The sequence below is a fragment of the Pimephales promelas genome, chromosome 16 (genome assembly GCF_988280905.1).
Source record: "Pimephales promelas chromosome 16, fPimPro1.hap1.1, whole genome shotgun sequence".
In the NCBI taxonomy this organism is placed as follows: domain Eukaryota; kingdom Metazoa; phylum Chordata; class Actinopteri; order Cypriniformes; family Leuciscidae; genus Pimephales; species Pimephales promelas.
In genome coordinates, this window is record NC_142784.1 from 6,774,392 (window position 1) to 6,801,231 (window position 26,840).

General features: G+C 39.8%; 1 protein-coding gene across 2 annotated transcripts in view; it reads left to right on the forward strand.

Moving 5' to 3' along the window:
• Positions 1–26,840, forward strand: part of porb (P450 (cytochrome) oxidoreductase b) — a 52,121-nt gene that overhangs the window by 9,861 nt on the left and 15,420 nt on the right. The window contains exons 1-7 of one of the 2 annotated variants that reach the window (XM_039654840.2): positions 14,271–14,915; positions 17,216–17,264; positions 18,602–18,730; positions 18,887–19,036; positions 21,444–21,568; positions 22,258–22,347; positions 22,594–22,692. In XM_039654840.2, coding sequence (XP_039510774.2) covers positions 14,806–14,915; positions 17,216–17,264; positions 18,602–18,730; positions 18,887–19,036; positions 21,444–21,568; positions 22,258–22,347; positions 22,594–22,692 — 752 coding nt within the window. In that variant the 5' untranslated portion in view covers positions 14,271–14,805. Of the gene's footprint in view, positions 1–14,270; positions 14,916–17,215; positions 17,265–18,601; positions 18,731–18,886; positions 19,037–21,443; positions 21,569–22,257; positions 22,348–22,593; positions 22,693–26,840 lie in introns of those variants that run through there. The other variant, XM_039654839.2, reaches the window with a different exon arrangement.

A 26,840-nucleotide genomic window follows, 5' to 3' on the forward strand; every position in this document is an offset into this window, starting at 1 on the left:
CCGTGGAAAGACGTCAATTAAACAGCTTGTAATCAATGCATGTATCGTCATATTTACCTCAGAAAACTCCACATAAACTCATTAGTCCACACTCGTTAGTGTTCTTCAATATTTAATGCATATTTTTGAATAAAAGTGTAATTTAAGTGTCTGTATAGCTACAAAACAGTTAATTATTACCTTCATATTAGGCTAATGAAGCCTAGTAGGCTACAACTAGACATAGACCATAGTTTACCCCAGACAGCAAACTGACATTGAATCAACGTGGAAACGACGTCTCTCATGACATTGAAACAACGTTGATTTTGCTCATCGAATTAACGTTGAACCAACGTCAGACGCGGCATTCTTCAAAGCTAAATGAAAATCGAAAATTGGTTTGCTTTCATAAAGTTGAAACAACGCGTTGATTTCAAGTTGATTTTCCGTTAGTTTTGAAAGAATGACGCGTCTGACGTTGGTTCGACGTTAATTCGATGAGCAAAACTATGTCAGATCAACGTTGTTTCGATGTCATATTTCCACGTTGATTCAATGTCAGTTTGCTATCTGGGACAGCATTTAAGAGATTTGATTCCCTTGAGAAAAATTGCCATTTATTGTAACTGATATCCAAAATAATCGATATTGAATCGAATCGTAATCGAAATCGAATCGAATTGCAAGCTTGTGAATCGAAATCGAATCGAATTGTGAAATTTGTCTCAATACCCAGCCCTAGTTTACATGCAACCTCATAATGCTATTATAGTTAGTTAGTTAGGCTTTATTATCCCCCATGGGGCAATTTAGTTTACAGCCAGCAGTCACATACAACATACCATCGACACAAAACAAAGGACACATTCTAAATCGATACATTAAATATTCTCATTCACTCATTCATTTAAAAGACTAATCGCTCTGTGGGGATTATGGACTTCTTGAACCTGTTGGTGTTAATGCCAATTTATACTTCTGCATAGTGTGCACGCAGTAGGCGTAGCATACGCAGAGACGCGCCCCATATCGCATACCCTTCGCCGTAGCCTGACGCGCACCTCCTCAAAAATGTAACTACACGTCGCGACGACGCGGACCGCAAGATCGGTGATTGGCCGGCTTGGTAGCATCGCATTTCCTCCTACACATTTCTGCACGTACCTTCTCACGCATTTCCATACGTACCATCTCCTCCGACATCTTCTCTCATTTCTGCCTTTCAGTTTTATTAATTTCACTAAAATGAACTGTTTTTCCACCTCAATAAGCTCCAACTCCAACATGATCCGCTCTCTTTCAGGCTTGTAGGTTACTAGCCGCAACTCGAGGAATCTAAACAGTGGAACATTAAAACCCTCCGCTGCCAACTAGTGTTTCGGAGCAGTACTGCAGAGCAACCAAGACCTGAACGCAGAAGTATAAATGCTCACAAAGGCGTCGCCTACGTGCGTAGCCAACACCGTACACTACGGCGTACCCTCGACGCAGAAGTATAAATTGGCCTTTTCCCCTGTGGAACTTTATAACGACGCCCGGAAGGAAGCTGTAAAAACTCTTGACACAACGGATGAGCTGGGTCAGCAATAATAGCCTTAGCCTTCCTCAACCATCTGACCCTATACACCTCGCTAAAGTCATTTAAGGCAATTCCAGCAATCTTACTACACACTTTGACAACATCATTAAGACGGTTCTTTTGCTTCTCCAAGAGAGAACCGTACCAACAGATAAATGAAAAAGTAAGAATTGATAAAAAAAAAAAACAGGAATAAACAATTTTCATAAAAGTAGTATCCAGGTTAAAATTTTGACGTTTCCGATAAAAGTACATGTTGATGAGCCTTTTTGCAGACAGCATCTACCTGCTTATTGTCAATGACTGTCACCAGGTATTTGTAGTTCTCTACCTGATCCACAGCCTGGCTGTTAATAAGAGCCTGCCAAAGTTGATTACACTTCTTTAGTTTTGTTTACATTTATGTTTAGAAAGGCAGTTCCACACCACTCAACAAAATGTGATAAAACAGGACCATGCTCACAGTCTTTCTGACTTAGAAGTGAAACAATGACTTTTTTACAATTGTAAACGCCTTCATCGTATTGTTACTGCTCTGACTAACGTGTGCATGTGCTCGTTTCTTAGTTTTCTCTCGCTAAACTCTGTCCACTCAACTCGCTGCGCAGTCTCTGGTATGTATCTTCATCCAGTGGGCATGAACACTGTGAAACTGTGTTAGTGCTGTAGGGCTGGATAGATACAGAAGACTCAGGAGGCAAGAGGCAAGGGAAGAGGAGGCAGAAACAAGTGATAGCCTATGTAAGCGGACTCATATGTAAAATAGATCACCAAAACTGCCTAATGTTACTGAATGTAATGTCGACTTAGACCAGCTGCAGGACTGAAGGTTTGGTGTGTTGATGGACTCGATACACTCATCTGGGCTTTGATCATCGTACCGAATCTGATCCAGGCGTTGTCTGTGACAGAAATGTGATTTTCTCAGCTCTTTGCTCAAAATGTTGCCTCTTTTATTAAATTTACCCACATTCATGTGTTGATAACAAAAGAATGCATGAAGTAATAAAGCTGAATAAATAACTAGAATAAAACTTATTTTTTGTTTTTCTTTAAAAGCAGAGGGAAAGCACTAAAGCACTGTGGGTAGTGAATGGTTGCGCTGGGTAACATGTTCGCCTTCCAGTTTATCTGCAATTTCATAAATTCTTCATAAGTTTTTCATCACTAAGATGATCCAAAGGGTTCTCCCTATCCCTAAAAATTCTTCTCGGCACATAATTATCTTCAATTGGTTCCATAAATTCGAAACACTCAGTTTCAGTCAATCTCATATTAATCTTGAGTACCTATAGAGTAATATTGCATCCATCATATCTCCAAAAAGTCTTTAGTTTTATTATATTTATAAAAGAAAGATAGGCTTTACCGAGTCTTTCCGGGAAAAAGCCGAGCGGGTGGAGGCGTGCCGTGTGGGTGGTGTTTTTAGAACATTTGTGTGCGTCTACTCGTGGTTTATGAAGACATGATTTGGTTTCACAATAAACGGACACCTACAGTAGCCACCCTAACAAATGTATTTAAACAAACACACACCATACATCGCATGCTCCATAGATACATTAACTATACGTGATCATGTTGTTTAGCCTACTTGCTGTGCTTAAGTTACAAACACAGACATTTGAAGCAGTTCTACTCACCACCGCCAGCAAGACCGTTAACCTTTAGTGTTGGGACTGCTCCATCCTTGAGAACTAAGCGATTAGCAAATCCGGCTTCGAACTGGGCCTTGTTTGTAAAAAAATCATCCTCAAAATGTATGGAACAAACAAGAAGACTTGCACAACTGTGTTGATGTTCTGGAAAAAACAAACTCCATCCACTGGTCCCTTAATGCTTGATTCTTTGGGAATCTGTGCAGTGTTGTCTTGCCTTGGCAACCGAAAACACACTTCTTTGGTGACATATTACAGCGCAGCTGATGGGCATAGGTTACGGCTATCGCTCTACAGCTGCACGCGCACGCGCCCTTCTGAGAGAAGTGCCCTTAGGACCTTATAAGGAAATTCCGTCTGACGTCATACGCACCCATACTCGAAAAAAAACTTTCCGAAACTTGGGACAACCAGGAAGGAGTATTTTGAGAACAGAAATACTCAATCAAACGTACAACTTAATTTTTTAAACTTTGTCCATGTTTAGCATGGGAATCCAACTCCAACAAACAGTGTAAAAAACTCACCCCCCCTTTAAGGTAAAGAGTTACAGTAAAGGGCTTTATACAACACTTCAAGGTTTTTAAGGGATTACTTAAGTGAAAAAACAGCATTTAAGGGAAAATCTAAGCGTTTATGACGTTTGTTTCACTTAAAGAAACCCTTAAGTACTGTACCATATAAGGGCTTTTTTCTGCAACACCTTTAGGTTTAAGGGAAACATAAGTGCGAACCTAAGGGAAAATTACACTTAAGGTGCTTTATGCAACCGGGTACAGTTCTTTCTTTTTATTGGATGTTCACATATTCATGCAAAAAAATGTTTTGTTTTTTTGTGTGAAAATGACCAAAAACGCTGGCAACTTATTTCTTTAAATACTGGTGGGGAAGGAGTTAAGGGGCTTAAATTTGGATAAAAAACTCTGTTGAATCATTACTTACAAATGTACTGATATAATGAGTCTAGATCTAAAGGAGTGTGCCTTTGTCCCTATGACACACCACCGCATACACCACATATACATGTGAAAGTGTGTGATGAATGAGCATATAAATCAAGCTGATAATGGGTTGTTATTGTCTTCCAGATATCAGCACATATCAGTCCAGCCCCTAATGTTACATAACGGCTGCGTGACAGATTTTATCTTTTAATTAGTGGCAAAAGAAGAAATTGTATTTGCGTCTGTAAAGGATAAGTGGTCATTTGTTGTTTGAAAATGCACAGAAGAGCTCTTTTATTTTTATGAAGGAAAAGTCAAACAGTCGGCTGATAAAGGAAGTGCTGTTCGATTCTATTCCAAGAATCAATTCTGAGCTAGTTCATTTTGCTAAAAGGTGTGTGTGTGTGTGAGATCATGGGCCAGATTGACTAAACAGGAAAATTATCGTGAGACCATAATCCCACAAAAGCGCAGATGAGAGTGGAAACTTCTGTGCGGGATCCACTGTCAATGAGCATTTAAGAACAGACTCAGCATCTCATTTTCAAAATGACCAACGCAATCTACCAAGAGCAGCGCAAAATAACGTAGGGTCACAAATCAGGTGCGGGTAATCTACCAACAACACAAGCATAGCAAATTAAAAATAATGTGGCTGGGCAAATCATATGGTAGTATAGCATCTTCATCTGGCAAACGAACATGAGTGGAGAAACACATGATCACATGCTCATGATTCCCTGCTCTTCCTCTTTTTACAGCAACGATTACAGTATGTCGAGTGCCGGACGGGTTTATACATGTTTTCTTGGGCTTTACATAATGGCGAAATACCAGTTGATGAGAGCAAACCTTAGTAAATCACCTTGCGTGATTCATTTAAATACTCTCCTCCCAATGATTTTGCGTCTGAAAGGGAAACTAAATGCAAACGCCATAAGATCAGCCACAAAAACAGCTGTCCACGCCTTTCAGTGCTTCAGGAAATCCTGACAGTTGTTTTCTAACACCAGAAGAGGGTTTGTGTTGGTGCAAGCTGATAGTTGATCTGGCCCCAAGTGTGTTTTCACAAGTAGCTACATTTCAATGGACCCTAGTAATCTACTAACATGCAACCACATCAATCAATCGTAATGAACCGGCCAAATCCCATTAAACTTTCATTCGGACTGAAAGGGGTTGTTTAAACCAGGGTTTCTCAACCGGTGGGTCGCAACCCACAATTGGGTCGTTGATGGTTCTTTAGGGGGTCGCAAGACTTCAGCGTTCACTAGCACAGCCAATCAGTGGGCTTCACAATAGGCTCATTACAATACGTGCAAGTGCAACAAAATAATCCGTTAGTAAACAAAGGTAGCTCAATCGGACTAAAAACCCTTAACAACTAATCATATAAACGCACACAGATTGAAACACAAGTTGTGCATGTAAACATAGAAAACAAATCTGATTTTCAAATTGTACGTACTTCACTATTGCCCTACCTGCTATGCCAGACCTTCTTATTAAATTAAACGCAGCCATGGGCCTGTTAGCTTGACAAAATGCATCCGTTTTTTAAAAGAAAAAAAGCAGAAGATTCTGAAACTCCAGCACAATGTAAACGCAAGAACAACCTGGACCATATTTAATATGGATTTACTTCTTCAGATAAAAAAACGCAGTGTGTCGAGTGTGGCGAGGTCTTGGCAAATGAGTCCATGAAGCCATCCAAACTTCAACGTGTATGGGTAAACCTGTGGATTACTTTGTACGAAAGTGAGACCTACTTAAAAGACAGCAAAGTAGTATTGTGTCGTTCACAATTGCTTCAAAAAGCACCCTGAAGGCAAGTTTTCTGCCAGCTGGCCATATCGCCCGTGCTAAGAAATCGTTTAATATTGGTGAAGAGCTAGTTATCCCATGTGCAGTTGACATGTGCCGCGAGGTACTAGGGGAAAGTGCTGCTAGCAAAATAAAAGAAATACCACTCTCTAACGACACTGTCTCCAGACGGATTATAGACATGAGCGATAATATTGAAACGCAACTTTTGGATTGAGTGCGAGCAAGCCCCTTGTTTGCCATTCGAATCAACTTATATTTCAAAGATGGAATTATTGCTTGCATTTTAACGCTACAACTACGAAGGTGCAACACATGAGGATCTACTGATGTGTAATGAGCTTTCAACACGGTACACGGACAACAGCAGATGAGTGTTTCAATTGCCTTGATAGCTATTTCACAAAGAATGGCCTGGTTTGGAATAATTGCGTAGATATTTCCATGGATGGCGCGGCCGCAATGACTGACAAACATAGTGGTGTTGTGAGAAAAAATTTGGACAGAGCTCCTGAGGCGATGTGGGTTCATTGCTTTTTACACCGTGAAAGCCTTGCAGCCAAAGAAATGTCCGTGCCGTTAAATGAGGTAATGGACATTTCTGCCAAAACAATTAATTTAGTGAAGAACAGTGCTCTCCGTTCCCGCTTGTTTTCAATTTTGTGTGACCATCAGGAATCAGACCTCCGCCAGTTGTTATATCATAGCGAAATTAGGTGGCTCTTTCGAGGAAAAGCTCTTAATCGTCTCTTCGAAATGCGCAAGCAGGTGTACACATTTCTGGAGGAGAAACGGTCTCCCCTGGCAAAGCATTATACGGAGCCTGAATTTCTCCGGAAAATGGCATATGTAACCCCTCCACCCGGGTCCAAGGAGGCTAAAGACTGCAGCCTCTAGCGTCTGTCGCTAGGGCGCCTATTGAGATCAGGGGAGTGAGGTTTTACTCGCACAGCAACTACTAGCTGGCTTCTGTTACACATACACTCACCGGCCACTTTACACCTGTCCAACTGCTCGTTAACATTTAATTTCTAAGCAGCCAATAACATGGCGGCAACTCAGTGCATTTAGGCATGTAGACATGGTCAAGACAATCTCCTGCAGTTCAAACCGAGCATCAGTATGGGGAAGAAAGGTGATTTGAGTGACTTTGAACGTGGCATGATTGTTGGTGCCAGAAGGGCTGGTCTGAGTATTTCAGAAACTGCTAATATACTGGGATTTTCACGCACAACCATCTCTAGGGTTTACAGAGAATGGTCCGAAAAAGAAAAAACATCCAGTGAGCGGCAGTTCTGTGGGCGGAAATGCCTTGTTGATGCCAGAGGTCAGAGGAGAATGGCCAGACTGGTTCGAGCTGATGGAAGGGCAACAGTGACTCAAATAACCACCCGTTACAACCAAGGTGGGCAGAAGAGCATCTCTGAACGCACAGTACGTCGAACTTTGAGGCAGATGGGCTACAGCAGCAGAAGACCACACCGGGTGCCACTCCTTTCAGCTAAGAACAGGAAACTGAGGCTACAATTTGCACAAGCTCATCGAAATTGGACAATAGAAGATTGGAAAAACGTTGCCTGGTCTGATGAGTCTCGATTTCTGCTGCGACATTCGGATGGTAGGGTCAGAATTTGGCGTCTACAACATGAAAGCATGGATCCATCCTGCCTTGTATCAACGGTTCAGGCTGCTGGTGGTGGTGTCATGGTGTGGGGAATATTTTCTTGGCACTCTTTGGGCCCCTTGGTACCAATTGAGCATCGTTGCAACGCCACAGCCTACCTGAGTATTGTTGCTGACCATGTCCATCCCTTTATGACCACAATGTACCCAACTTCTGATGGCTACTTTCAGCAGGATAATGCGCCATGTCATAAAGCTGAAATCATCTCAGACTGGTTTCTTGAACATGACAATGAGTTCGCTGTACTCAAATGGCCTCCACAGTCACCAGATCTCAATCCAATAGAGCATCTTTGGGATGTGGTGGAACGGGAGATTTGCATCATGGATGTGCAGCCGACAAATCTGCGGCGTGTGATGCCATCATGTCAATATGGACCAAACTCCCTGAGGAATGCTTCCAGCACCTTGTAGAATCTATGCCACGAAGAATTGAGGCAGTTCTGAAGGCAAAAGGGGGTCCAACCCGTTACTAGCATGGGGTACCTAATAAAGTGGCCGGTGAGTGTACATGTCCGATATCTTTGACCAGCTAAACCAGTTAAACTTATCCTTTCAGGGGAGAAACAACTGTTTTCTTGATGGCTGACAAAATCGAAGCATCCGAGTGGGCCTCGAACCCGGGTCTCCGGCATGAGAGTCAAGCGCTCTAACGAGGAGGCTAAAGACTGCAGCCTCTAGCGTCTGTCGCTAGAGCGTCTATTGAGATCAGAGGAGTGAGATTTACTCGCACAGCAACTACCAGCTGACCTCCGTTACACTCACCCCCGAACCTCACTTTCATCCGGGTCACGGCACCAATGTAACCCCTATACTCGGGTCCCACTCGACCCGCTCTGAGCGGGCCTCGAACCCGGGTCTCCGGCATGAGAGTCAGGCGCTCTAACGAGGAGGCTAAAGACTTTAGCCTCTAGCGTCTGAGTGCCTATTGAGATCAGGGGAGTGAGGTTTTACTCGCACAGCAGCTACCAGCTGGCCTCCGTTACACATACATGTCCGATATCTTTGACCAGCTAAACCAGTTAAACCTATCCTTTCAGGGGAGAAACAACGGTGTTTTCTTGATGGCTGACAAAATTGAAGCATTCAAACAGAAGTTGGTATTGTGGGAGAAGAGAGTGCAGGAGAACATTTTTGACATGTTTCCTAACCTCACTGATGTTCTGCAGGAATTCCCTCACATCAGCACCAACATACAGATAATTGTATGGGGAACACCTGACTAGATTAACACAGAAATTCTCTGATTATTGACCCGATGACCGAAGAGTTGGGAATGCGTGGATTCGCGATCCTTTTTCAGTAGATCCAAGTGATGTGGATGTTGAACTCCCCATTCATTTGCAAACACAGGGGAACTTGCATGTGATGGCAGCCTGTTGCTTGCATTTCGCAAAACAGACCTGAGATCATTCTGGATTTAAACCAGACACTAATATCCTGAACTTGCAGAACGTGCAACGGAGTTTCTATTGCCATTTAGCACTACCTATCTTTGCGAGTCAGGATTTTCAACAGTGACTGCAACGAAAACAAAAAGCAGGAATAGACTGACAACAGCTAGTTTGTGTGCCACACTATGAGTCGCAATTTCCCAAATTCTACCTCCATTAACGCAAGTAAAAAAAAAAAAAATCAGTTTGCCTCATAGTCTGTCTATTGAAAATGGTTCTGTGTTTTTGTGAAATTAATCATAATAAACACAGGCCTACGGAGTAGTAGCCTATATATCTAAGAGGCATTTCAGTTATTGAATTATTTCCAGCCTTAGTGGGTTGTATGAAAAAAAAGTGGGTCATGGTAGGGAAAAAGTTGAGAAACCCTGGTTTAAACCTTTTGTAATCTGATCGAGAGAACATGGAAACGCTTGAGCAGATTGAGAACTGAAACTGGAAAGTATTGTGCATGTGCAATGTTGTAGTAATGGTGTATGACGCAAGTGTGTTGCTGTTGAATGAAATCATGTGATTATCAAGTTCTCCTCCCACTATCATCTGTAAAATTCAATGTTCTATCAGTCTCATACTCGCATCCACAGACACATTTCATTTGGGGAGTTTTTACAACTTAATCCATTTAAGCAGTACGGGACTCCAGTTTATGTGCTTATTAGGACTCAAAATCAAAGAAAATGAGCAACATATGAGAGTAGCAGTAGTGGGAAACTGTATATTTGTGCATCCAAAAAAAATCAGTTCTGGTGTAAAACTTGTGGCATAAGCGTTCGTGTAAACTCTACGTTTGCATTCATCAATCCCAATGAATTAATTCCTATTGAAACAAAAGTTGTGCATGTAGTAGTGTGCCCACAAATAGACTGACAAAGTTTCGGAAAAAAAAAAATAGGAAAATATATTTCAGTGTTCACGAATGTATAATCACCTTCTTTAAAGTGCTATATTTTCATTTCAGTTCAATTGATAGTCATTTTTAATTAACAATAAAGAACATCAGTCGGATAAAGGATATAGTTTTACTAATTCTACTAATCTGTCAAGTTACTACAGTACTATTGTCAGAACTTAAGCCATCTTTTATTCAATAAAATATACAATAAAATAAATGTACACTATAAATCAACTAGAAATGAGATTTTAGAATCAGTCAAACTGTACTTGAACTAGTAAACATGACACTAAATATGGTCCTCTAATTTACTAGAGTAATGGCCAGTTTACACAAAATAAATGGTTGCCTTCCACTGGACCACTGGACAGACGTACGTGATGTGCAGGAGTTTCTAAACAACTGTGTCACATTAAAATAAGTCTAGCATTTAAACACGTGTCAGTACATTATGGGAACAATAGATGTCTGGGTTTTTAGGAATGGACGAATTAAATTAATATTAGTGAATTGAATGAGGCTCGAGTTCCAGAATTAGTTAAAGAAGTTTGTGTTAAAGGTGTGTGTGTGTGTGTTTGTGTTAATGTAAATGTGTTAATGTACAGAATGTAAAATATGTTTTTGATGTCCCCAGAGTGTATGTGAAGCTTAAGATAAATTTTTAGCTGATGTTTGAGCTTGTGTGTGTGTGTGGACTGAAGAGTGTGCGTACAAAACACTGAAATTTTTAAAAACGTTTACCCTTTTATGTTCAAAGAGAGCCCGACCGATATGGATTTTTGGGGGCCGATACCAATAAAAAAAGACAGATACCGATATTTCGGCCAATATTATTTATGTGTAAATTATAATACAGTAGCAATATTATGTATGTGTATTATAGTACAGTACCAGTCAAAAGTATGGACACACTTTCCTTACATTGGTGTGTACAAACTTTTGATGGGTACTGTATATGGAATACACAGTATAATCAGAATAAATATATAAATGTTTTGCAATGATCACTCAAATGTGGTGATCAAACACCTGTGTGACAAAGATATGTAATGGAGGCAGGGTGAATGAGAATGAGAATGATACATTTGAGCTGTAACCAAGCTAGTTTGCATTGCATGTTAGATTATAGGCTATTTTATTATAAATACTGTTGAGTAATCTTCACTAATGACTTTGTCTTTTAATTTAGTCACATTTATAAAACATAACTTGTATTAATAATCATATCAAAAATCTTCTATTTTTAGTCTTAATTCCTCTAATCTCTACCAGTGGAGGAAGAACTCGGATCTTTTTACTAAAGTAAAATTAAGAATATTATAATGAAAACGTTTTCAATTACATTTTATACTATTTTTAAATAGTAAGCAAAATGTACTAAATGTTTAAGTTTTATAATCATATAAATTATTGTCGTGTAATGTAGCGTTATAGGCAGAATGAGCTTTAACACTGTGTCTACACCCGACGCGGCCGTTATTGCTCGCGTCGCAACAGCTGTTTACCAAAAAGCGCCCGTTATAAAGCAGAATGGGGCATCAGTTTACTGTCGGAGATTTGTCGCTCCCGCAACGCATTTTAATCAATGTTTTGTCAACCAATAGCCTGGATTTAAAGGTCCCCTGACATGGGGTTATTTTATTATTTTATAATGTTTCCTGGGTATAATGTTTGTATGTTTTTTAGATAAAAAATAGACATAATTTAGAAATAAAAGGCATTTTTCCTAGCCTGATTTGAAGGCTCTGTTTGAAAAGGCGTGTCTGCTGTGGGATTCAATGTAACCACCCACTGCTGTGATTGGCTGACATGCTTGGATATGAAATAGCTACATATTACATGTGAAACTCTCTTGAATAATTTCACTACAGCTATTATACGTTTTTACTATTACAGCTATTGAGATTACTGAATTGTGAGAATTTTTTGAAGTATTTAGATTCTCATCACATAAAATGTTGCTGTGAGGAGCACTGACCAGCAGAGGACTATGGAAGCTTGTTTCCGCCATTGAATAAAAAATATAATAAAGAATTGTGACTTTTTATCTTACAATTCTGACTTTTTTTCTCACAATTGTGAGTTTATATCTCACAATTCTGACTTTATTTCTCAGAATTGCGTGATATAAAGTCGCAATTGCGAGTTATAAAGTCAGAATTGTGTGTTATAAAGTCAGAATAGCGAGATATAAAGTCAGAATTGCGAGATATAAAGTCAGAATTGTGTGATATAAAGTCGCAATTCTGAGAAAAAAAGACAGAAGTGTGACTTTTTTTCTCACAATTGCGAGTTTACATCTCGCAATTCTGACTTTATAACACATAATTGCGAGTTTATTTGTCGAAATTCTGACATCTTTTCTCAGAATTGTGAGATATAAACTCGCAATTGCGACTTATTAGGCCAATTCTAAGGGGAAAAAAAGACTAACTTTTTTCCCCCTCAGAATAGTTTAAATCTCACAATTCTGACTTTATATCTCGCATTTCTGACTTTATAACTCGCAATTGCGACTTTATATCACGCAATTCTGACTTTATAACTCGCTTTGCGACTTTATATCACGCAATTCTGACTTTATGTCTCGCAATTCTGACTTTATAACTCGCAATTGCGACTTTATATCACGCAATTCTGACTTTTTATCTCGCAATTCTGACTTTATAACTCGCAATTGCAACTTTATATCTCGCAATTCTGACTTTTTATCTCGCAATTGTGAGAAAAAAAGTCAGAATTGTGAGATAAAAAGTCGCAATTATTTATTTTATTTTTTTATTCAGTGGCGGAAACAAGCTTCCATAGAGGACAGTCTGTCGATCGCGAGAATGAAGATCTTATTGCAACACAGTTTCTGCTCTCTCTGCTTTCACCAATGCAGACACGATCATGTACATACAGTAAGAGCTTCGTTGTATAGTGTAACGCAGTTTCTGCTCCATCTAATGCTTTCACCAATGCAAACACCATGATGTACAGTAAGACCTTCGTTGTACAGTGTAACGTGCGTCATTGCGTCATTTAAATGTAAATGCAGTGTAAATATATTAATGCCACTTCTGATTCCACTTCTGTGTCTCCTCTGCACTGCTAAGATGGATTCTGTTGATAATGATTTTATTTCATTTGAACAACCCTATACTTTTATTATTTTATTTCATTTCAATGTTAGAATTTGATATATAAAGTGATTCATATATCTAAGAAATGTTCAGAAAATGCCCTTCTAGGTAAAAATGCCACTGGAAATCAATTTAATGTGCCAAATATTGCCCCTTATTAAAAAAAGGGTAATATCTGTCGCTGCTGTGAACTGACCACCGCATAGAATATGAATAATATGAATGTCTTTGTGAGTCACAACAGGCCTAAACCAGGCATTGTACCAGCACAAAAACACACTAATTATTGTGAAAATATCAAGAAATAATTTTTGTTGTCAATATTGCTCATCCCTAATGTACAGTTCTAATTTTATTTCTTTAGTTCTTAATCAAATAACAAATGACATCAGTGATAGGTGCGTAGAATAAGGAGTCTAAATAGGTAGGTCGACAAATCTGCAAATTATAAGGAACTCCCGTTGTACTCAATCAGTACTTGCAAGTAATAAAAAAATGTTTTATTAACAACGTTTCGTTCTCACAACCTTCATGAGGCGTGGAAGTTCCTTATTTGCAGATTTCTTGAGGTCTTAAAAGCCTTAAATTCGAAAAAATGTGCAGCAACCCTGCACGAACATTTTAACTTAATAATTGTTTTCATTGCGATGGAGTCTGTACGAAATGGCGGTATGTCCTCTTTCTCTCTCTGTTATATTACTTTAATGTTGTGCTTATGAAAGTATGTATATCTGTTCAGAGTCTCATGTCAATTGGGGTTTGTATTTGGCAAGGCCAGCCAAGTCTTTCTCTGAGCTTTCCAAAGGTGGAAAGTTGAGGCAGAACACAAGCCCTCCATTATATTCACCCTATTCCTCTCTCTCTCTCTCTCTCTCTCTCTTTATGTGGAAACCATTTCCAATTTGTCTCGCTGCTCTCTGTGCCTGGCCTGTCACCGGAGGATCCGGCTTTTATGATAGATGTGGTTGCCATGGCGATCCTGCTCTCTGGAGGGAGGGCCCAACCGCACTCATTCGCCGTCTTCAAAACAGTCAACTGTCATTTTCAAAGCGGTTGCCACGGCTACAGGGTTGTCCTGCGTTGGCTGATTGTGCGTCTTTTTTTCTCCGGGATGACGAGAGGATGAAGAACAATAAGAAACCAACAGACCTTAATCAGTTTCTCCTTGTGTTTACATGAGTTTTGGCTTGTCCGAATGCTTCAGATTTGCTGCTCACGCATGGGATTTCATCAGAGTCCCGCTTTGTGGTGTCCAGATGTTGCTGGTGCTCGTGTTTGAGACCGTAGTGAACATACTGTAGTCTAACAGGATATGTATATAGTATACTCTGCAGGATATGAGCACTGAACCCTGTTGACATGAGGCTGGTTCAGAGAGTCAGTAGCTGTGTCCGTCTGCAGAGCTTCGTGATGGAGGAGGGACGTCGTAAAAGCCTCTCGCGAGTGCTGCTTTACTCTGGGATCAACTCCTTCACACACAATCCCATTCAAGCTCTCCTTCAGGCCCTCATTAAGGTTTCTTTGCTCTCTTTATCAGAGCTCTGGTCTTGTGTCTCCTTCTCTCCGTCTGTGTGAGCAGGAAGCCTCTGATTCTCCAGCATGTACAACAGATGTTCCCTCTTACCCATGGCGGTGCCTTGTTTTTCCAGCGTGCGCTTTAGTTAATGGTTTGTCGACGAGTTTGTCTTTTGCGGTCAGCTTTCTTGGACGTGCTTTTAGTCACCATGGGGTGTGTGTTTTCCTTACCGGAGGACCGGCTGGCCGCAATAGACAGGTGAGTGAGTGTTTACTGTGATAGTCATGACATGACACCCAGAGCGGAGAGGCGAAGATGTAACATCTAAAACGTTACACATCTTATCCTATAGAGCATTGTATTTCAGTCCCTATAGAGTAAGTAAGGCACATGTGTTTGTCTTGGTGGGGCAGCTTGTTATTATATAACAGCAATGACCAGCATTAATGAAAGTGCTAAAGCATTCTCTTGTTGAATAGACAAAAGTATATTTAAAACTGTAGCTGTCACACATTAAATCCCTCTGTTCACATCCTTGTGTAATAGTTGGCCATGAGCCCAGAGTTTTTACAGAGAGAAAAGTCTCTCACGCTTTCTTCATTCACTGCACTCTGTTGAACTGTTTAACAATTGTTTTGTGTGTGCGCACGTGCATGTGTGTGTGTTGAGGGTTCTTATGGGTGACATTTGTAAATACTCAAAGGTTGCTCTTTTCCTGAATCTCAGTGTCGAGATGCATAAGTGTAAATACAGCTAGATGAAAGTTGAATAAGAGATGATGGTGTGGTTACATGTTATTATCCTGTTCTTCTGTTGTTCTTCAACAATTGTTGTATAGTTCTTTTATTAATTATTTTACATTTACTTTTAACTAATTATTTTATATTTGACATTTGTCTTATATACTTATTTATTGAACACTCAAATGAAAACTTGCAGGAAAAAAATCAACATTAAAAGATCAAAAATATCAACATTTAAAAGAAAAAAAAACAGTTGGCCTGTCTGCCAAAATCTTTATATGATGTTAAAACATCATGCTATACACTCACCTAAAGGGATTATTAAGAACACCTGTTCAATTTATCAGTAATTATCTAATCAACCAATCACATGGCAGTTGCTTCAATGCATTTAGGGGTGTGGTCCTGGTCCAAGACAATCTCCTGAACTCCAAACTGAATGTCAGAATGGGAAAGAAAGGTGATTTAAGCAATTTTCAGCGTGGCATGGTTGTTGGTCTGAGGATTTTACAATCTGCTCAGTTACTAGGATTTTCACGCACAACCATTTCTAGGGTTTACAAAGAATGGTGTGAAAAGGGAAAAACATCCAGTATGCGGCAGTCCCCAAAATGCCTTGTTGATGCTAGAGGTCAGAGGAGAATGGGCCGACTGATTCAAGCTGATAGAAGAGCGACTTTGACTGAAATAACCACTTGGTGCAACCGAGGTATGCAGCAAAGCATTTGTGAAGAAGACACAACACGCACAACCTTGAGGCGGATGGGCTACAACAGCAGAAGAACCCAACGGGTACCACTCATCTCCACTACAAATAGGAAAAAGAGGCTACAATTTGCAAGAGCTCAACAAAATTGAACAGTTGAAGAATGGAAAAATGTTGCCTGGTCTGATGAGTCTCGATTTCTGTTGAGACATTCAGATGGTATTTGGCGTAAACAGAATGAGAACATGGATCCATCATGCCTTGTTACCACTGTGCAGGCTGGTGGTGGTGGTGTAATGGTGTGAGGGATGTTTTCTTGGCACACTTTAGACCCCTTAGTGCCAATTGGGCATCGTTTAAATGCCAAAGCACCACCTGAGCATTGTTTCTGACCATGTCCATCCCTTTATGGCCACCATGTCCCCATCCTCTGATGGCTACTTCCAGCAGGATAATGCACCATGTCACAAAGCTGGAATCATTTCAAATTGCTTTCTTGAATATGACGATGAGTTCACTGTACACCAGATCTCAACCCAATAGAGCATCTTTGAGATGTAGTGGAACGGGAGCTTTGTGCCCTGAAAGAATGCTTTCAGCACCTTGTTGAATCAATGCCACATAGAAGTAAAGCAGTTCGGAAAGCGAAAGGGGGTCAAACACTGTATTAGTATGGTGTTCCAACTTCCTAATAATCCTTTAGGTGAGTGTGTGTAGACTCGTTAATCTGGCTGCTATAATAATTGGTGATAGCTTCAGACGTGATGCTGCTCGGATATTGGCGCTTCTTGTGAATGACATGAGTGTGTGAGTGAGCACTTTTTTCTAGTTCTTTTCTAGAACCTGGAATAGACCTCATATATTTCTTAAAACTCTTGTGTAAAGGACAATAAATTCCAAATCAATGTGGTCTTTTTGGCAACCGCTAGGTCTATCTGTTGTTATTCGGCACACATTGATTCACAGTGTTTTCAGGAGTCCTTGAAACCTTAACAAAATTTCCTCCTTTACTTTTATCTTTATTGGCTATATTTGTATACATAATAGTTAATAATATACTTGCTGCAATCCATTTTGTTGTATGACTTCTGGTTGTCTTTGTTTTGTAGGGCTCCAACAACAAGGGACACCAGTTTTATTGACAAAATGAAGAAAACGGTAAGACCTGTACCCTTCTCTTCCAACGTAGAGTTTATTATGTTAAAATGATCTGACAAAACAGGTCAACAAACAGATCTTTAAAGGGCTTGTGAGTTGAGAACCTTTCAGTTTCAGGATCATACAGAGGTAATATGAAATGAAAATGTCATCAAAACTTTAGTGAAATGCATTCATATAAACCCCCACCCCCAGCTCTGCCCGGGACAGTGTTTTCTCTGCTCTCTTCTGCGCCCGTCTTCAGCGTGTCCCTTCTCTGGCCTCTGTTAGCATTCCCCTTTACAGACTTCTAATATTTCCACACAAATTACATTTTGGGAAATTATTGCAATGCCTTTGGTGGGCAACTCTGGCAAGGGGCGCGCAGGCTCAAGGTTGGGAACCACTGGGCTAGCCTATAATTGGATCGTTTAGGAAGCAGACATCTCAAATTTACTTTAACATGTTTTAGAGATCACTTCACAATGCAGTGCATGGCAGATCTTTCAGGAAGCATAATCATTGGAGGCAGACGTTAAATCCTCCAAGACCGTGCCTTATTCCCTCTGTAGTCTACAGTACAGTTGAGCTTTTCTGTCAGCTAAACGTGCTTCCGGTTCGGTCCGGCACACTCTCACGTGCTCAATGTTCCCACTACCCTTTTAGGGATGAAGTAGTGAACTGGCGAGTGGTGCCTCGAGAAGAAGCCTATCGATGCTGTGTCCAGTACTTGCCCTTTACTCTGACGCTGGGAGCGGCTCGTTCTCGGGATTGGGGAACAGCAGAAAGGGAAAACATAGTTTGGATGTCTTTGCCTTGGCGTACCAGGCACAGGGTGTGCCATGCCCTTCTGGAATATGAGCACACAATGTCGCTAACAGACACTTGCAGGGTGGCGGGCTGGGCGACCCCTAATACCTAGTTTATAACTATAAAAGAGTTCGCCTCCGCCCACTTAGGGCTTCAAAATGAGCTTCACGTCACAGACACTACGTCTATATTCCTTTACAGTCTGTGGTCTAGACACAACAGCAGATATGGAACATGGAACAAAAATATCACGTGTGCAATCTCAGAAAACATAACAATATGGAAGACAAAGCTTGCATTATGGGGAGGGAAGACAACCAGCAGGCACAGATGAAGAGCTAACCTCATAATGTGTTTGGATTAGATTATTGGCTCTCCAGAGAGTTATATTAGTTTGTTTAGTTTTTCCGAATATGCTGACTTTGCTGGATGTAAAAATAACCCTTTTTAAAGTCAATGAAGTGCAAATCATGTTCATAATATTTTCTTTGGTCAATCTTTTGGGATAGGCATTGAAATACATAATGACGTTTAATGTGACCTTCTAGGGCAGGAACATTGTGGTGTTTTACGGCTCACAGACGGGCACAGCTGAAGAGTTTTCTAATAGACTTGCAAAAGACGCTCATCGCTACGGCATGAAGGGGATGACAGCGGACCCGGAAGAATATGAAATGGTAATGCATACGTCATCTCTGTCAGTGCTAGATTTATTCATTGCACTTCACAAACATTATTTCATCTGTGGGCTGAAAATTGTCTATATCTTCAACAAGCTCTTTTTTTTCCCCCCTTTCCCATTTGTGTTGGTGTACACACACTTTTATTCCCAGGGTGAGCTCTCTCGTCTGGCTGAGATAGAAAACTCTTTAGCGATCTTCTGCATGGCCACGTATGGAGAGGGCGACCCCACTGATAATGCTCAAGACTTCTATGATTGGCTACAGGAGGGAGATGCGGACCTCAGTGGAGTTAAATACACAGTGAGTTCCTCATCACACCACACTGACTTCCTCCTGTCAGGTTCAGTTTATTAGTTGTATGCTCTGAGCTTTTTAGCTTGAACAGTTGGCAAAGCACTTAGTTATACAGAAGCTTTTTTGGTTTTAACAAAAAACTCCAATAATTTAGGAACTTTCCAACAAATGCTTACTTAACAAACAAGACCCATGACACACATTGCAGCAGAGCAGAAGTGATTCTGGGGAATATGTTGTGTCATACTTCTACAAGCCAATGTCTTGGACGGCTTACTTCATGAATACTACACAGAAGTTGTGGAAAGTACAGTGACTCAGCATGATCAGTGGTTTTAAAAAAAAAAAAACCTGAGAAAAGATATTTGCCCACAGATTTTGCAGAAGTACAAACTACAAACATGACTGTGTAACTTCTGCTCAAGTGGATTTAAAGGAACGGCTCACCCAAAATGAAAATTCTTTCTTTTACTCTTCTTCATATCATTCCAAACCCGTTTACTGTTACGTTTCTCTTGTATCCTCTTTACTTTTAACAATTTGTAATTGAATGTGCCTGGCTTCCAGTGTCATCCGCTTCCAGTTATTTCAAACTCAATAGCCATGTTTCCACTGTTGGGCCGAGAGCGATTGTGCTAGTGCGTGCCGGGGCCAGTCGTGTTTCCACTGTCACTTCAGGAGCTTGATCGGGCCTCGCGGGGTATTCCTTAGGCCAATGGCCTGGGATTTTGGCCCGCCGAGTACCTTGGTCCAAATCAGGCCAACTGGGGCTTGAGGTGTGGCCATGAACAGAGGCGGAGTTTACCTGAGGTCATATGAGGCTACCAGCTATTCTCAACATATAAGACATTCGAAACAATTTTCAGCTCAAAACGCGCTTTCAGACACCAGCTGGTGTTATCCTCCTTGCGATCCGATGGGGATTCTGATCACCGTATGGGGCAGAAATATATTTATATGTTATGCTAAAGGCTACTTAAGCTAACCATTGTGATAGTAAATACACGTTTATGGAAAATACCAGAGAACGTTGACATTAAAGGGCACCTATTATGGCATTTAAAATGTTCCTAATATTGTTCTGGGAGTCCCCAACAACAGTTTTACATGAATACAATGACAAAAAACACTTTGGTTGTCTTATAATATGCATTAATTTATACCTGATTTGCTCACCGACTCCCAAATGATTCGTACAACGACTCATTTTTCCAAACCACTCCTTTGCGTGACGCTAATCGGCGGTGATTGGTCAGATGACCCAGTCAGTTATTGTTTGTTATATTTAACGCATAACATATTGATAAAGCACTGCAGTACTACAAGACGCTCAATTCTTTATGACAACTCCAATAACAGCGACAAACATTTCACATATTTAAAAAAAATGACATTGGAGACCTAGAAGCTGCGCTGAGCGTAACTTACAAACACACACACACACACTTATTGCGCCTTCCCTCCTCGCGCCCCGACGCTACAAAACTCATAAAAGCAACAATTATTAATAATACTTACAGGTTGTGATTCGGAGGAGAAAACTGATCCATATCCATATACACTGTGGGGATACTGAGCCCTCCTTCAGGAACAACCGCTCGCGAATCCACATTTGAATTCATTTATGTTTTTGAATGATTCGTCATTAAAATGATGAGAACACTGTCTATACTGTTGTGGTATCGTTGCAAATATGAACTCTGACCACCGATTCTTCACATGCTCGTCCCTGGACAATGAAAACAAGTGGCTGAACTATCTTTCCATTGTAGAACACAGCGTCTTCTCGACATGATGCTATTCAGCTGAAGTTTTTGTGTTCTAGACTTCAAGTTTACACTTCCGTCTGCGCGCGGCCTATATTAAAAATAGCTTTTTAATAAATCTTGATGTGTGTGGTTTAAGTTTATATTTTTATATGTATTGTTTCTGTTTGTCTTTTTGGCCTTGTTCACTTGATCTATAAAGCAAGGAATCCAGAGATTAAAGAATATGATTAAAAGATGTTCATTTAATTTGTCTGTCCATGACACAACACAACGTTTTAAATGAAAGGTTACAGTATTCGCCTTTAAATGGTCTCTTGTGATGAACTTTTGATCTGATTTCAAAAGCAGGATGATTTCGTGACTACATACATCAATGTTGTTAAATCCCCCAAAAAGTTAAAAACTAAATCTTTTGATCTGCAAAAAATAACACTACAACTGAAGTGTAATAATCATGTATGTTTCTGTCTTAATTCAATTTTCAATTCAGAAGGTTCTGGACCACATTAGCACTCGTATTTAGCGCTGGCTACTTGTGATCTTAAAACCAGGTGTGAGTGAAGCCATGAACGTGATGTATACACAGTATAGAACAGTTAATATTAATCTATTTGTATAAATCATTTCTAAAACTTATTTTTAAGGTTTTTGCATTGGGCAACAAGACATATGAACACTATAACGCCACGGGAAAGTATGTGGACAAGAGGCTAGCAGAGCTGGGAGCGCAGAGGATCTTTGACCTGGGAATGGGAGATGACGATGGAAAGTAAGTGACTCATTTAAACACTTCTGTCTGAGATTATAATGCTCACTTTGAATGTTTTTACTTCTCTACATTTTAAAAGAAAAAATGAATTTACCATTACTTTTAATGCCAAACACAACATTCCTTGTTATTTTGAAGCTGATAAATAATTAACAGTGATAATAGAATGATTTGTGAAAATATCATTCGTGTGAGTGTTGGGAACCATGATCTATCCTGATCACAGATTTGCGGAACTTTAACTGAAATAACGATTTCAGAAAAATACAGAATAAATCAAATATAACGCTTTATTTTTTGATAATTTACTCACCTCCATGTCATCCAAGATGACCATGTCTTTCTTTCTTCACTCGAAAAGAAATTAATGTTTTTGGTCCTCCATATAATGGACTTCAATGGGAACTCTCATTTGGACCTTGAACCATTTGGTTCCCAATGAAGTGCATTATATGGAAAAAAATCCTGGAATGTTTTCTTTAAAAAAAACGTAATTCCTTTTCGACTGAAGAAAGAAATATCTTGGATGACATGGGGGTGAGTAAATTATCAGCAAAAAATTTTTTTAAAAGTGAACAATAAGTTCTTGGTGTGCAATATAACATCTGCGTCCTGAAGCAAACCCATGGAGCAGCTGATGTAAAATAAAAAGGTTTATAATGCATGTTTTGTCATTGATTCTCTGTCAGTCTCGAGGAGGATTTTGTGTCGTGGAGAGAGCAGTTCTGGCCAGCTGTTTGTGAACACTTCGGAGTTGAAGCAACTGGTGAAGAATCCAGGTCTGAAACCTCAATGATCTGTCCATCTCTTCAGGAGCTTTTGTTTGTCTTTCCTTCTTTGTTGGTGGGTCACAGTGACCTGAGCTCAACATGCCGTTCTCTGCTTAATTAACCGGCCTTTTCAGACTAGAAAACACTGCTCCGTAGACAAACTGAAGAATAGCTTGTCACAAAACTCTTGGCTTTGTGAAGTAACAGTTGCTGGGTTGTACTCTGTCTTTGTCTCACACACTCTGTCTCTCTCAGCATCCGCCAGTACGAGCTGAAGGTACACAGCGATCTGAACATGAATAAGGTCTACACTGGAGAGCTGGGACGCCTCAAGAGCTTTGAGAACCAGAAGCCGTGAGTAAAGCACCGTTTTCTCATCCGTCAGTCAGACAGAAGCTTAAGCTCCTCCCACATGTTTAAATATCTCCCTCACCTTGACGACAGAACAAACACTCCTGCTGTGCTTAATTTGATTGGATACAGACATGTTTGATACTTTATTATTAAAAATGACTAAATTTCCATATAATATAGACCATAATACAGTTTTTATTAAAGGTTAATATTTACCCCTTGAAATGGATTTTTTAGGGGCATGTCTCTAATGGCTTTTATGAGGGCATGTTTACTTTGCAAGCAAAACCCGCTGAATCAATCTATCAAAGTAAATTTGCGTTCTTCAATAATGGCTGTTAAAGGTCAAATTCATTCACTGAGCAGGGATCTGATTCTTCCGGATTAATCTGCGATTCCGGTTATTTCGGCCCAAAATCCTGACCCATGTGAAAAACGGCAGGAGGTCAGGAATTGGATACTTGTTGTAAAAATTTGAATTTCGATTCCTCTTATTGACTCCTTTGTAAGCATTTCAAAATGATTTTAAACCATTCAAATCTGTTTTCTGACTGCAGCCTGATATTCCTGCTGATAATAACAATCAATCAAAAAAATATAAAGAGAAAATGCACTTGTTCTTAACAATAACTTTTCTATTTGTTTATTTTATTTATAAAGTTCAGTGATTTTTTTTTTTTTTTTTTTTTTTATTGAATTATTTTCTGAACCTGAATATCTGAAAATCTTAAAGGGGTGATGAACTGAGAAATCAAATTTTCCTTGAGCTTTTGACATCTAAGAGGTCATCATATTATAAGAATATCCTGTAAGTTTCAAAACTGAAAACGTCCTTGTTAGTCCAATAAAAGCTTTTATTTACACCAGCCTCTGAAAACGTCTCGTTTTTAAAAGTGGGAAACTATGACGTCGAAGGGTTAAAACACCACCCTCGCAGAAGAAGATCAACACCTACTTCAACACGGCCGGTTTAGCCCCGCCCACCGATTCGCGCATTACACGCATAGCTAAGTAGCCTAACATACATGCCTACCTCGTGATGACAAACCGGATCGATCTAACAAGCAATACAGAATATTGTGCAGTGCCTGGTTGTGGAAGAAGACAGTCGCTGCATAAGCTTCCTCTGGATTCCAATCGGACTTCATGGATAAACTTTATTTTTAATGACGTTCCAGCTGATGAGGGTAAAACATCGTCGTCTGTTCGCTTCATTTCACAGAGGATTGTTTTATAAACAAGACTGGATTTGCAGACCGATTAAGAGTAAAGAACGTGCTGTGCCGTCTATATTGGACAGGAATTGTGCAACACACGGACTCTTGGTTGAATATGTATGGGCGAATCCGGTTGCCATTTGACAACATTGGACGTTTTCCCCCACATACACCGACGGGTACGTTAAACTCATTATAATATGCAAAACTGTTATCCACTCACAGCAGTGGGCGTTTATTTCCAAGTCTTCAGTGCGACACGCCCATAAAAACCGACCGTTTTTCAGGTAGGCTAACAATAGCCTATTACTTATTCATTTTGATGTTTTTGAATGTAAAAACCAAGCGAACGTCTTAAGTTGACCTCGGACAACAATATAATACAATTTTAAAAGCCAGTTCATGACCCCTTTAAAACACTGTTTATTTCAATAGTATACTTGTTTAGTTGTATTTATGTTGCGATTGCTAACTTTTTAGTATTTACTTGTCTTTAATAATGCTTGACATTTATATTAGTTAGGCTAGTTGGTTTTGCTGGTATTTTTAAACCACAGGCAAAAGTTCCTTGTGTTAGAGGCTGGGTTGAGACACTGTAAAGCTCACTGTCGCTGATGTTACTCCAGTGAATTACTGACATGGCGGAAGGTTTGTTGTTAAAGTAGTCTAGCCATCAATCATCTGCATGGGCGATTGCTTATTACTTTGAACAATGGCTTCATTCGCTTGCGTAGGGTATTCACACGCCGTCTTACAAAATGTAATATCTCTGCTGAGACAGTGAATACAGATGTGTAGTTGCTATAGGCCAATGTAGTGTCTGTACTAACTCATAACTAGATATGACATATTTAGATTCTTATAATATGATAATATAATTATTATTAAATAGAATACTGTAAAATAGGTGGGGGGTGGGGGGACTATTGCACAAAAAATGCCACCTCATTTTTAAATGTCGGGTCAATTGACCTTATGCACAGCAGCACTACTTCCTGAACTTAAGCCAGCTCCTTGTTTCCTGTCTGTCATTATTGGCCAAATTGATTAATCCAAGTGTGCCTGACCTCAGTAGTCACGGCAATAATAATCAGACACACCTGAATTAATCAAGTTCGGCCAATAATGGCAGACAGGAAACAAGGAGCTGGCTTAAGTTCAGGAAGTAGTGCTGCTGTGCATAAGGTCAATTGGTGTCACTTGTGGTGGCATTTGTGATGCGATCCGGGAAAACCCACCACATGACGAAATTTGACATATTACAGGTTTTGATACCATATTAAAGCTGGGTTCAAGCCCTTTCTAAATCTGTTTTTATTCATTTTATCGGTCGTCTGTATCAAAAGTTATGGTTATCTGAAGTCGGCTGATCGCTGTGATTTTCAGAAACAGAATTTTGAGAAAAACAGGTTTAATTAACTGTCATGTCCTGCTAGCGGGACGACTGGCGCTCCCTTTTTTATTGCCTTTTTTTCATATCATATATTTTAGTAATCATCATAGATTAGGTATCATTCGAAAGCTTACGAACTCAAAATTCATCCTGTGAAAACCGTTTTGAAATTGGAGCAGCTTCAAACTCTGTTGTTCTCTTGTGCGCCGCATTAAACCACATGATAACGCTGGATAAAAATAAATAAATAACTTGCATGCCGTTGTAGTTCATCCAGGACTGGACTTTATTCTGTTATGTGGTTTATTTTGATAGGTGAACTGTCTTTGTAGTGTTAAAAGAAGGAGAGCTAAATGGGAGATTTGTGCTTCCCCCCTCCGCCTATGTGCGTGTTGTTAAAGGGTTAGTACACCAAAAAATGAAAATTCTGTCAGTATTTACTCACCCTCATGTTGTTCCAACCCCGTAAGACCTTCGTTCATCTTCGGAACACAAATTAAGATATTTAAGATATTAAGATCGCTCCTGTATACTAGTCCATAGGCTTCTTGAGGGAATGACACTTGCTGGCATCGAAAAGTCATTAAAGACATCGTTAAAATAGTCCAAGTGACTACAGAGGCTCAATTTTAACTTCATCAAACGACGAGAACACTTTTGTGCGCAAAAACAAACAAAAATACCGACTTTATTTCAACTATTCACTTCCTTATCTATCGGCCTGTAGTCCGTTAACGTAGTGTGATTGTGTAGAGCTACGTCACACGTAGGCTCACTATTGGCCGACGCTGGTCATGTGTGTGATGCGTGTGACGTACAATGACAGAAGCTTACACTATTAAACTAGTAACCTGACTCGAGGCAGAGGGAGAAATAAACGAATAGTTGAAATAAAGTCGTTATTTTTGTTGTTTTTGCGCACAAATAGTGTTCTCGTCGTTTGATAAACTTAAGATTGAGCCCCTGTAGTCACTTGGACTATTTTAACGATGTCTTTAATGACTTTTCGATGCCAGCAAGAGTCATTCCCTCAAGAAGCCTATGGACTAGTATACAGGAGTGATCTTAATATCTTAAATATCTTAATTTGTGTTCCGAAGATGAACAAAGGTCTTACGGGGTTGGAACAACATGACGGTGAGTAAATACTGACAGAATTTTCATTTTTGGGTGTACTAACCCTTTAAAGAGAAGCTGAAATCTTTTCAGCTGGACATTATAAATCGCTATTTTTCTGCACTAAACTAGTGAATTTTCCCAAGTTATATTCAGAGATGATAAACAAGATGTTAAGAATAAATATAGCTGCAAGCAGCCATTACCGGGGCCAAGCGCAAGAAGCGGCAACATATGCCAAAATGGCAAGGAGTGGCAGACCAACTGCAGCAAGGAGCAATTAAGGGCATTTTGAGAGAACTTTGGGCAAATGGCTAAGAAAATCACATAAACATTAACTTATAAGATGATTTAATGGGTTATCACTTTCGAACAATAGGTGGCGCAGTTACGAAATAGATGTGATGTGGTCAGAGTGAGGT